At 44.1% G+C, this 12,069-nt stretch overlaps 1 protein-coding gene across 1 annotated transcript; it reads right to left on the minus strand.

The window, feature by feature from the left end:
* Positions 1-7,026: 7,026 nt before the first annotated feature.
* On the minus strand, positions 7,027-10,871 carry LOC136464171 (acetylornithine deacetylase-like). Its single transcript, XM_066463130.1, has 10 exons — positions 10,433-10,871; positions 9,316-9,569; positions 9,123-9,231; positions 8,524-8,662; positions 8,372-8,429; positions 8,058-8,075; positions 7,847-7,972; positions 7,595-7,751; positions 7,481-7,514; positions 7,027-7,355 (listed from the first exon to the last, which is right to left on the minus strand). Exons 1-10 carry the CDS (start codon positions 10,769-10,771, stop codon positions 7,246-7,248), a joined length of 1,344 nt encoding a protein of 447 aa, XP_066319227.1. The 5' UTR covers positions 10,772-10,871; the 3' UTR covers positions 7,027-7,245.
* Between the last annotated feature and the right edge of the window lie 1,198 nt (positions 10,872-12,069).

A 12,069-nucleotide genomic window follows, 5' to 3' on the forward strand; every position in this document is an offset into this window, starting at 1 on the left:
ACTTTTAGCTATAGAATTTAATATTGAGCTATTTAGAACTATATTAGCACTATCTTACACCACATAATTGAATTATAAAGAATAGTGCCCATTTATAGAGAATAGTAACAAATCATAATTCAATAATTGTCAACATCATATGCCAAGTATTTACTAAGACTACTGGACAATGACCAAGTTTCTCATTAACCGGGAAAGACGGCGATTTGAATCGATTACACCAGCTAGGTAAAGCCCGTACCACACACTCGCGTGAGTCACCGTTCATTCCATTTGGTGGTGGGTTTGGATCGTTTCACAAAACTCATGATCCTACATCCTCACATGAATTGTCCGCTGCCTGTAGCAAACATGGTCCTAGACCAATCCCCTTCCTTCAGGCTCCCCTCCTAGAAATGCTAACTATCCAATGACTCATCTCGAACGAGCTATTAGGTTTCATAGTCGGAACGAGTTATCTGGCTGTTATGTGAAGATACATTCAATCTCAGCCAAGGTCCAACAACCAAGCGGTCCTTAATTGACACAGACAGGATCAAACACATGCCAAGCCTAAGTCATTAACTATAAGGAATATGGACCCTAGGCCCATTTACTTTGGATTTTGGTGTTCGATGGCCAACACAACCAAATTGGACTAATGAATTTGAAAGCAATTGTTTTGTAGTTCAATAAGGCGCAAGACGTGACTTGGACGAAGGCGACATGATGATCCGACGATCAACACTATAAGCAAGACCCTAGAAGCACAAAGGAAGACTCATGATATCAAGCAAAGTCCAAGCACGAAGATGGGAACCAAGCCGAACGCAAAACCACAAAAAAACAAGCTTGGCAGAGGCGACCGGACGTGCCCTTCGTAAGGACCGAACACATCCGATGGGCAGTCCGAGACAATGGCAAGCATCAGCAGGCGACCGGACGCTAAAGAAGAAACATGGCCGGATGCAATGATGGCACTGTTTATCATCTTGGCGACACCTTCAGCGTGACCGGATACACTAGGCAGCATCGTCCGATTGGTTCCAGAAAAGTTCTAGAGAGGCGCAAACGTGACCGGATGCGTCCGGTGGCAAGTGATCGAACTCAGCGCCAAGTCCGACCAACGCGCTAGCTTCAACGATTGGGAAGACTGGACGTGTTCGATGTGGACGTGACCTGCGTCCGATCACTAGCAGATTGTTGGGTCACGGGGTCTAACGGCTAGTTCTCACTTGTGGGGGCTATAAATAACCCCCCAACCGACCATTTGAAGTGTGGAGAGCTAAGAAACATACCAAGGGTGTTATATACCATTTTAGTGATCTCCACTTGCATAGTGCTTAGTGATTCATTAGGTGATTAGCGTAGGTGCTTTGTGAAGTGCTGAGGTTGATTAGACCACCGCTTATGCGCTTGCTCTAGGTTTAGGCCTAGTGTTTAGTTGTAACACCCTTGGTGTTACGATCTTCTTTAGCACCGTGATTTAGGCCTAAGAAGAATTTTTGAAACAAGTTTCTCGGATTTTTGTTTTAAAACGTACTTGCCGTGGTAAGGGAATCGTGTGTGACTTAGTTTTGTGGAGTCGGATCAACGCCAAGTTAAATTGCTCGGTACGTAAAGATATTTAGGAATGTCCGATAACGATTCTAGCAAATAAATATCGAACGGTTTGTTCTATTAGATTAAGCAGGAAAAACAACTTTTATAAATAAAATAAAATTCATTAATAAATAGAACAATATATATATATACTCACGTATTTATTTTGATAAGCACGAACTGACGAGAGAGAGAGCGTAGCACCTGCAATAGGGGTAAATAAACTCTGAGTACACAATGTAATCGCAAGACTTCCCCAACTACTAGGAATAGTTTCCTGACTCCAAGGATATGATAGGCAGTAAGGTTTGTTGTTTTCTTTTTTTTACGGAAAGCATTACTAATAGTTTGTCTTTACAGTCAAGTTTTATTAGCAGTCATGATTACTTTATTAGCTAATCATTCTAGGTAAGCACCTGTTCTACTTTAGAGTAAGGGTTGAGCAATCAGAACTATTTCACCATCTTTTATCTTCCGGTTCTTGTTACGGTGCTAGACCATAGCCAAGTCGTACCGTCTCACGAAAATAGCGATTCGTGAATCAATGTATCCCAGCTGGGTACCCCGAAACATACGCCCTGTTTGTACCCCAGACACAAACAAGACCAACTCATTCCACTCCTATCGAGGGGTCCAGGTCCCCATCCAAACTTTGACTCTAAGCCCCCACAATTGAGACAACCACATTTCCCCGCCTCCAATCAGTCGGTCCAGAAAGAGCCAGGACCCACGACAAGAGCGTAACGAACCTTCCCGCTCCCATAATAAGTTTGTGACCTGACTACCATCCACAGCAACGGACGGTCCTCAATCGACACGGACAGGAAAAACAGTGTAACCAAGCTAAGCCCCGTGGCCGCGGGACACAACTCGTCTCAATCACCATAACTCATACCATATCCCTGCCCGGTCTCCATTTTAATTTCATCATTTTATCATAAGAATAATTATAATAATCACCTATTGTGAGTAACGGCAGGTTACTCACGCTACAGAAAACCTAAGCATAACAGCTACCCGAACCTGCACTAGTAAGACTCATAGGACACATATATCTATGCATGTGGTTTTCAAAAAATTTCTGTAACATAAATGTACATAACATATATATACAGTGATTATAAAAAATAAGGGTTATGCATCAGGGCTTGCCTTGGGCAGGCGCGGTATCAACTGAGTCAGTTGGTGGCGGCTCCGGGACCTCCTCCCTCACCAGGATCTCCTCCTTGTATTCCTCGACGATCTCCTCGAACTTGCGATCGTCGGTGATCACTATCTCCACCAACTCGTTCTCTACATGCGTGCGATGATGGTACAACTCTTAGTATTTAGGCAACAACAACTCTTAAAATAAGAATATACATATCAAGCTACTAAGCTAGCTCTAATGACTAAGATACTAAGCTAACTATCATCTTCATCAAGCAAAGTGTTGGGTTCAACTAACAAACACTTGACTTTGCAAATTAAGGATACATCTTTATTCCTACTAGTGATTTAATGTATATTGAAACAAATTCTATTCTAAGGCATTAAATATGCTGTAAAAATTTTAGGATCAAAATTATCACCAAATCACCACAAAAATTCCTACAATAATCAACTTAATAATATTAAGCATTCTCATACTATTTAATAGCTCCTAGTATCAACACATATCAACATGAACTAAATACACTAACAGATATATCATAATTTTAAGAACCTAACAAAATTTGTTTCATAATTTTTGGACACCTACACGAATTTATATTAATTACCAAAGATTAGCTCAGAAATTAAATTAGAAAACAATTTACTAATTCCTTGGAAAAAGAAAATGGATTCTCTGCGCGGCCCACAACGCACGGACCAAGCGACGCAGCGCGCGGGCAGCGCCCCGCTTTCGAGGCCCACGCGAGGCCGACCCACGCGCGAGGCGCTTTTGCAACCACATCCTCAGTTTCCTCCCGAATCACATCGAAGTCCTAATACTATTTCTCCCACTCACAGACCTTCTCACTTAACCCACCGACTTTTCCCTAATTCACGTGTGCACCCCCAGCGACTTAGCGCACCGCGGCGCGGCGGGCGGTGACATGGTGCGACCGCGTCGGCCACCAGAGGCCCGCGCTGGCCCGTCGGTTGGGCTGACCTTCGACTACAGTCCAACCGCCTACACCAAGCAGCAACGCGGGGTGGCAGGACGCGCTGGAGCGAGCTGCAGCGACGCACGACCGTCCGCGGTGGCGGCGCACCCGCTTCGGTGAGCTAGGGCTACTACGGATCTAACTGGCTAGCGCGTGAGCATCAGGAGGCTACCATGGCCAGGACGAGGTGACGGTTGGAGTGGAGGGGTGGCCACGTGCGGCCGAGCCGTGCGGTGGCGCACCGCGGTGGCGTGGTCGCGTAAACGGCGAGGGGGTAGCGGTTCCTCTGGCGTGCGCAAGGTGGAGAGGGAGGTAAGACAAAGCTAATGGTGTAGGTGAATTGAATCAGGGCGGATAGTAGGGGGACTGCCCTCGTCCACGGCCGATCGCGGTCTTATCGGCACGGCGGCGGGGAAAGCTCCAAATTGGAGCTTGGCAGTGCGTGCTTCATGGCTGGGTGGGGTTGGGCAGCTGGAGAACTCACTGGCGGGGCTATAGATGGGCGGAATTGATTGGAGATGACGTCTCGCTGTCTAACGTGCTGGCGCAACTCCGACGGCGGCAGCAGAGGGAAAGAGGGAGATGGGTCCGAGCTTTGGCCGTCCTTACCTTGGCAGCTAGCGGTCGATCGAACCCACGACCGTGTCTGCGCACTCGCTACACGACACGCGACCAGACCACGTGCGCGCGCGGGGAGGCAAGTGGGGGCGCGACCTGCACGGCCGCAGCGCCATTAAGGCGAGGCGACGGCGCGAGCGTAGCCGGAACAGCCCACATGCACGCAGTGGTAGAGCGAGCGATAGCAGCGCAGCACGGTGTCGCGGTGGCGTCAGTAGCGGCAACGCGAGGCAGGACAGCAGTGCGGGGACGCGACGACAAGGCGATGGCGCCGACAGTGGCTTCGCCGCGACGTATGGCGGGGCAGGCGGCTCCGTGTGGTGGGGCCAGCGGCGGCCGGGCCATAGCCAGGCCAGAGGCAGCGCGCGACCAGCGCGGTGATGCCGAGCGTCCGAGCTTGGTGACCGCGTCCACCCGACGAGCCAGCCCAAGAATGTGTCGTGCATGCATTTTAAAGCGCCAATAACAACTAAACGGTTGCTTTTGGACCTAAACCATATTCTCCATGCTCAAGCGAGCATATCAGGCTACCAACCCGAGCTAAAACACGTCACCATCTCTTAACTCGATTTCACAAAATAAATTATCAAACATGGCATTGTCTTCCTATATATATATACTTAAATTCTTCTAAGTCCGTGAGCTGAATTTGATTTCAAGTTCCATTTTAGGCTATTAGAAATGTTAGATAGCAATGTTATTTTTCCACAACAAGTATTTCATTATCATCTACAAAGTTTATACTTCAAACTTTATTTAAGTATCACACACATGTTCTATAGTATTTTTGCTCAATAATTTTTTTTCCCACCCTACTTGATATAACATGAGTTATTGAATACATTTCCATTTAACATTTTTATTGATCATTTTAGGCTACAAAAAAATTTATCACACCTTCACACGCATTCTTACATAAATATAATGCACATGACATGATTTAGTAAAAATATGCTCCTAGGGTTACGGTTTGGGACCCAGGAAGGCGGTGGCAAGGTTTGGCCATGCACAGGGCGGCGCGGCGCCCAGAGCACGGCGACGACGCTTGCCGTTCCGGCAAAGGCGAGGCCCGCATCGACCAACGGTTTCCAGTGCAAGCTATTACGATCTAAGGCAAAGCTAAAACAAAAAGGAAGGCAGAAGAGGAAGAGGGGAGAACGCTGGCCATGTCGAGCGTGAGTTCGGCGGCCATGGCGTCCATAGCGGCGGCTTGGCCCAAGGGCCCTCACCTAGAGACGAAGCACTGCGCAACTAGGTGAGGGTGGAAGAGCAGTTCATCGTGGAGCTATGGGCGCAAGGAATCGAATGGAGAGTGAGCGGTGGCTGCGAAAATGGCCGGCGGACAGAGAAGACCGATGGCAAACAGAGAAGAAAAGGGAGAGTTGGCCGGCGTCGGGCATTAAATGGGCGTGGCGATGCTTCTCCCGGTTTGCCAGCGCGGCTCAGCCTCTGTTCACGGTGGCTGCGTGGCTCGGGCATTAGATCGACGTTGGCGGTACATACCCCAGCTAGACTGGTAGGACGCAAGTTTATGTTGTTTGTTTGTATGTATTGCCTTCTTGGCCCATCTCGTGGGATGCAAAAGATGCCTCTCAGCCTGGCTCTGCAGATACGCAGATTTTGGGCATTTTCTGGCAGGTGCTTACTCAACTAATGATGTTATTCGGTATGACTAGTAAATATTCAATGGTAATAATACGTTTTAAAGAAGTTTAAGATATATATAATAAGATAAAATAAGAACTTTAAGAGCATACTTGTATAAAATAAAAATCATAGTCATAACATTTATATTATTTTTATCTAATGCAATATATCTTCATACAGACAACTAAACATCTCTTCTCTGTCAGACTAAATAGCTACAGTCAACCAAACACGATAGTATTGTATGCGCTAAGCCCCCATGGGGGCCTGGCTCTCCGATATGAGTCAGGCTTACTCATACGTGAACCAATTACTCCCTAAACTCGTATCTCCAAACTCCTATTCTCATTTCAATCACCCCAACCAAACGTGCTTTAGATAGTACTAGGAACAAAAAAAAATCATGAGAATCAGATTCACTCTCTCTAGATATGTTTCTTCAAGAAACCAAATCCATGACAATCAGGGTTGAAATGACAAGTTTGCTACTGCTTTCACCTTCGCGGGCATCTGTGAAGCCCATGCCTAAACATTTTAGCGAGGTCCAAGCACACATAATCTCAAGCCCAACTACATTTTAGCGAGGTCCAAGCACACATCACCTCGCATTCACAAAAAGGCAACAGTTTTTTTTTTCACACAATCCATCTGTCTCTAAAAAAAAGTCACTTTTAGTTTGTTGCAAGTCAAATCATCCTAAGTTTGATCAAATTTATTTAAAGAAGATGACTACTATGACACCAAATAGAAATACTACAAAAGTATATTTCATGATGATGAACCTATTCCAATTTATAGGTTGTTTTGGCTTTCATAGATACACAACTTTTATTATGTATCTACACACCATATATCTAGGTGCATAGCAAAAACTAGATATCTAGAAAAGCCAAAATAACCTATAATTTAGAACAGAGGGTGGTAGTACTTATTTGATATAAGACATTGATATTTTTTTTATAAAATCACTAAAACTTATCATGATTTGACTAGGGAAAAATAGAATTGACTTTCTTTACGAACATAGGGACTACTATAGACATTAAGTCCAAACGCCAACTGAGCCTTAGCCCGCCTTTTTTTCAGCTGCCGTAGAGTTGCAGCACAAAGGTGAAATGGCTCCAGTCTCAACGTGAAACAGACTAGCTCGAGGGCCAACTAATCTTATTGTTAGTTGTCCGTGTCACGGCCTCTTGAAAAGAGTTATAAACAGATCACTGAGCAACGTGTAATTTAAATTGGAGGTATTGGTCTATCCCAGCAAGAAGGCTCAGGCCTCTTCTTCCAGCTGTGAAATGATGCTCAGAAACACCTGAAAGCCCTGGGCCATGTCTGAAAACAGGCAGTACTCATTCTTCGCGTGGTACGTCTTCAGTAAGCCTGCGTGAAAGCAGTAGCAACATTAGATAGACATGTACAGTTACCTTTGATGCAGGTGAAACTAGGAAAATAAATACTAGTAATCATAAAAAAGAATTTGTTTTCTTGCTTATATAAGCACTCACCATATCCAGCTGTTTGAACATCAAATCCTTCGTCCTGTAAAAGTTCGATAACGAATTTGCCTTAGTTAATGGAGATAGGGCTCAGAAAGTAAGTCTGCGCATCAATTCTCAGACCTGTAATTCCCGAATCAGAGGTAGACTCCCGGTGATGGAATATGGCTCCACGTGGCCAACTATTTCCTTGGTTGCTTTGCATAATGCATGATAGCCTCGAGACTCCAGATTGCAAGCCACCCCATTCATCACATCTCCATCAAAAGTGATTTCAAGACTATAAAAACAACTCACCGGTAGCATTAATTGCCCTTCCACCATGATGGTTACGGCTCAAGGATAACAGAGTAATAAAAACATTAAATGCTTCACCTTCCTCGTAGATTTTCATCAGGAAGAATATATTTGGAGACAGGACCACAAGTATCAAGTATTGTCTCCAATCTCTCATTGATGTCCTCTACATATTCCTTCAACTTCTCCATGACATGAGAAGTGCTGTACGATAATGGCAACTATCAATTCAACAGATCATTTCCAGCGTAGAAGAACAAGCAGAGCAGAACAATAGAAATGGGCTTACCTATAGAAAGGAGTCAACCTGTACTACACAAAAAACAAACATATGGTCAGGAATAACTCCATGTTAGATGCTTCAAGAACAAAAATAGAGTGGTGCCATTCTTTTTCCATCAGATCGGACTTTTCACTAATAAGCACACCCTTAAGTAATTAAATGAGTTCTCTAAAGTATTTCCTTAGGGCTCTGTAAGGGATCATGCCCTAACATGTCCCATGACAGCATAAACAGCCTACATCAAGCACAAGCTCAATTTGTCCATTTGATTTTGACTGCCACTAAAGGATTGTCAAACTAAAACAGAGCAATGATTTTACCTTACATCCCCTGAAATTGTGCATTCCCCAGGAATTTGATTAAGCCCCCCACCTGGATCTGCAAAGCACCATTTGTTAGGAGTGTGAGTAGCACTACATGACTGTTTACTTAAACATGAACAAAGTACCAAAAAGGTTCAAGTTGGCCTTACAGCTCCATTTAGTTGGCTTCATTGTAGATGGAGTAGCAAACTTATAGACCTTCTCTTTCTCGTGCGGAGGGAAGTCAGTGTAAAACCGTTTTTGGATTACCTTCAGTGCTTCCATGTTCATCTCCATTGCATTTATGGCCTAGAGGGAAAGATACATAAAAATAAGGTACACACTTCAAAAGCAATGATGGGGTTGTCTCCAAAAAAATTATGATTAAATAATAAAGCTGATGATAGATATTTTGCAACTGCCTAGAGAAAACGAAAATGTGCTGGGAATCCTTCCAAAGAAAGTTCTTAGGTAAGGATGAAAAGGGTGCAGCCTAATTTTTATTCAAACAATAAATATAAATAATGGGTGACATAAAAGCACCTCTATTTCAAGGCCAAGATTTAAAATCTTCATCTCGGTTAGATTAGAATGGTGCAGATTAATAATCAGATATAGATATGTGTAACAGATAGAATTGTACAACTGCTACAAGTGTATTTTCAAATGTAGCTGAGCAACTCCTGGGAGACGACCAATTCAGCAAAGGCCACAAAAGTATAGAACACATAACAGAACTGAAGCAGCCTGACAAGTTTGAGTCAAATACCTTATGCGCAAGGCCACTGTGGAACAGCTTCCCTGTTGCCTTGAGATGCCATGGAATCATTCCACCAGTGCCAATGCACGGCTGCTTATCAGCTGTATCTATCCAAAAACTTCACAGCACCAACAATGGCCAATTAAAAGCAACACATAATCCCCACAAACAACACATTAGGTTTTTAAGGCGCAATGCTTACAGGGGTCCTGTCTTGAGCTTGTCAAGCAATCCATCCTTCACCAGGCCATCAACACCAATGCCAGTGACAGATGAGTTCTCCTCATTGGCAATAAACACAGCGATGACAGAATACTTCAAGGGTGGCTTGACCTCACCAAGCCGCCGCATTAGCTGAGCCACCAGTGCAACATGTCCAAGACAGTCCGTTGTCCCACGTCCGCGAAGCTTGTCCTTATCCTCGCTATCAAAGGTTAGCGAGAAAGGATCAAAGTCCTGCAGAAACACGGATAAGCAAAGATCACTGATTAGAATCAACAATGGACTATGAAGGGGCTTGAGTGGTTACAAAATCAAGTAGGAAGTACTCCCTCCGTTCCAAATTATAAGTCGCTTTGACTTTTTTGGTTCATCCATTTTGCTATGTATCTAAATTATAAGTCGCTTTAACCTTTTTGGTTCATCCCTTTTGCTACGTATCTAGATATCTAGATACAGATGAACCAAAAAAGTCAAAGCGACTTATAATTTGGAACGGAGGGAGTACTTCATTGGTGAAAAAAGATGACTACGAAAATAACAAAGACTAAAACGATGAAGATTTTTACAGGCAGGACATATGAATGAATCAGAAAACAAAGCAAATCTAACACTGTACAAAAAGTTACAACCAAAAAATTCACGCCGTTGAAAAACTGAAAAAATAAAGATTTTTTACACCAACAGAGCCAATCATATCTACCAATATATGCAAAATTCAGTACCGGCCATGGTGCCACTGATTAGTTACAACCTACCACTGTACACAAACACTTCGACTCATTCTACACAAACAAATCTATGAAGCAAAGCATGCCAGTGTGAAGAAACTCCATAAATAAAAACTTTTACAATAACTCCCATTACTACCAAAACCCTCCACTAATGATATCAACGCTGGAAAATTGTGCAAATTTTACATCAGTAGATCCAATCACATTCAACAATATGCTGAAATTTAGCACCCGGCCGCGTTGCCAGTTATGAACTGCCGATAAACAAAATCCCCAAAGATCACAAAATCGATAAAAGGTAGATATGGAACGACGATAGCCAAACAAAATATAGCCGCGATTAGCAGAGAATTCACGCGGACCTACCCACTCGCTGGCGTTGGCAGGGACGACGTCCATGTGCATGCCGACGAAGGAGACAACGCGGGCTGGGACGGTGCCAGGGTATTCGACGATGACGTTGCTCCTGCCCTCGGCGTAGCTGATCTTCCGCACGAGGAGCGGGCCGCCCCCGGTGTCCACGGACATCGGGCGGAGCACGTCGACGACGTGCTGCGCCACGCGCTCCTCCTGAGGACTGTAGGTCGGCGGGTCGTTCTGCAGGTGCGCGGTCTCGCCGATGAGGTTGGAGAGGAGGCCGACGAAGCCGTCGCGGTCGAGGCTGCCCACGGCGTCCTTAAGCGACGCCGGTGCCGGGGATGCCATCTCAGACGGGGAAAGGATCGGGCGGCGGCGGCGGCGGCGGCGGCGGCGTGGTGAAGTGAATCTGCTCCAGTTGGGACTTAGTTACTTGCAAGCAAGATATTATTATTATATATTCCAGCGAGTATACGTATACTACGAGGAGGGGGCCTTTCAGTTTTGCGGAGTGCGTGCCGTGTGCGTGGCGTGACTGCGTCTCAACGACTGTATGGCAGCCACGGGGATGCGTGGTACTCCCACCGTTTTATTTCCGTCACAAAAATTGCCCTAAGCTAAATATTTCCATCTTTATTAACCGTCAATTTTAAAAAATTTATATAAGTTAATAACATATAAGATTTATATTTTAAATTCATTATAAGAAATATTTTCGTAATACATAATTCACATGTTGTGAAATTACATAGATATTTTGAAATTGATGGTCAAACATAAAAATATTTGACTTGGGACAAACCAAATACGTACTATATAAAAAAGTTGGAGGAAGTATTCCAGTGTGCTTTAGTGTTGATCTTTATGCCAGCGACCAAAATCGAATACCTAAAACCACTTGGAGCAACTCTAATAGAACCCTCAAACAAATCCCTAAGCTAAAACTTGAGAGTTCAACAACAAAAAATATAGGTCTAACAGGGCCTCTATTCAATTCTCAAATTTGGGAGGCCCTTAAATTTACCTTTCGGACCTCGTTCCTGCATGCGTTGACCATGGCTCCCTATAAGTTGGTTCGTTGTTTTTCTTGCTCCTGCACGTGCCTTCTCTTCTCCCCTCTCCGTCACGGTGCCCCTAGCCCTCCCCGCCACGCCCTTGAGCTCCGGGCGCTCCTGCGTGCCGTGCCACAAACTTAGCGACAACGCTTGGCGCCCTGCCTCCTCCTGACGCGTGACCCGCTCCGTGAACTAGTTTTACTCACATGAAATTTTGATCCTCTCTTCATCGATACTCCCTCTATTCTAAAAACTTTTATTTTATATTTAGACATAATAATAGATATATAGGTGCATGACAAAAACTATGTATCTAGAAAATCCAAAATAACTTAGCATTAAAAAAAAAAGAGTATTATACAATGTTAGCATATTTGTCCAGAATAACTTACCATTCGGAACAAAAGGGAGTATTATACAATGTCAGCATACTCCCTCCGTTCCTAAATGCTTGTTGTTTTCGCTTCCCGAGAAACAACTTTAACTAAATATATATTAAAAATATTAATATTTATGATACATAATTAGTATTATTGGATAGATATTTGAATCTAGTTTTTTAATAAATTTATTTAGAGATAGAAATGTTGC

Source organism: Miscanthus floridulus, chromosome 7, assembly GCF_019320115.1.
Source record: "Miscanthus floridulus cultivar M001 chromosome 7, ASM1932011v1, whole genome shotgun sequence".
Lineage (NCBI taxonomy): Eukaryota > Viridiplantae > Streptophyta > Magnoliopsida > Poales > Poaceae > Miscanthus > Miscanthus floridulus.

What these genes read in the sequence shown, in the direction of transcription:
- LOC136464171 (XM_066463130.1), bottom strand. Translation starts at nt 10,771, where the DNA reads ATGGCATCCCCGGCACCGGCGTCGCTTAAGGACGCCGTGGGCAGCCTC. An exon ending in ACAGTGGCCTTGCGCATAAG is followed by an intron (nt 8,663 to 9,122) that starts GTATTTGACTCA and finishes CTTTCCCTCTAG; the next exon opens with GCCATAAATGCAATGGAGAT. An exon ending in TGTTCAAACAGCTGGATATG is followed by an intron (nt 7,356 to 7,480) that starts GTGAGTGCTTAT and finishes GCTTTCACGCAG; the next exon opens with GCTTACTGAAGACGTACCAC.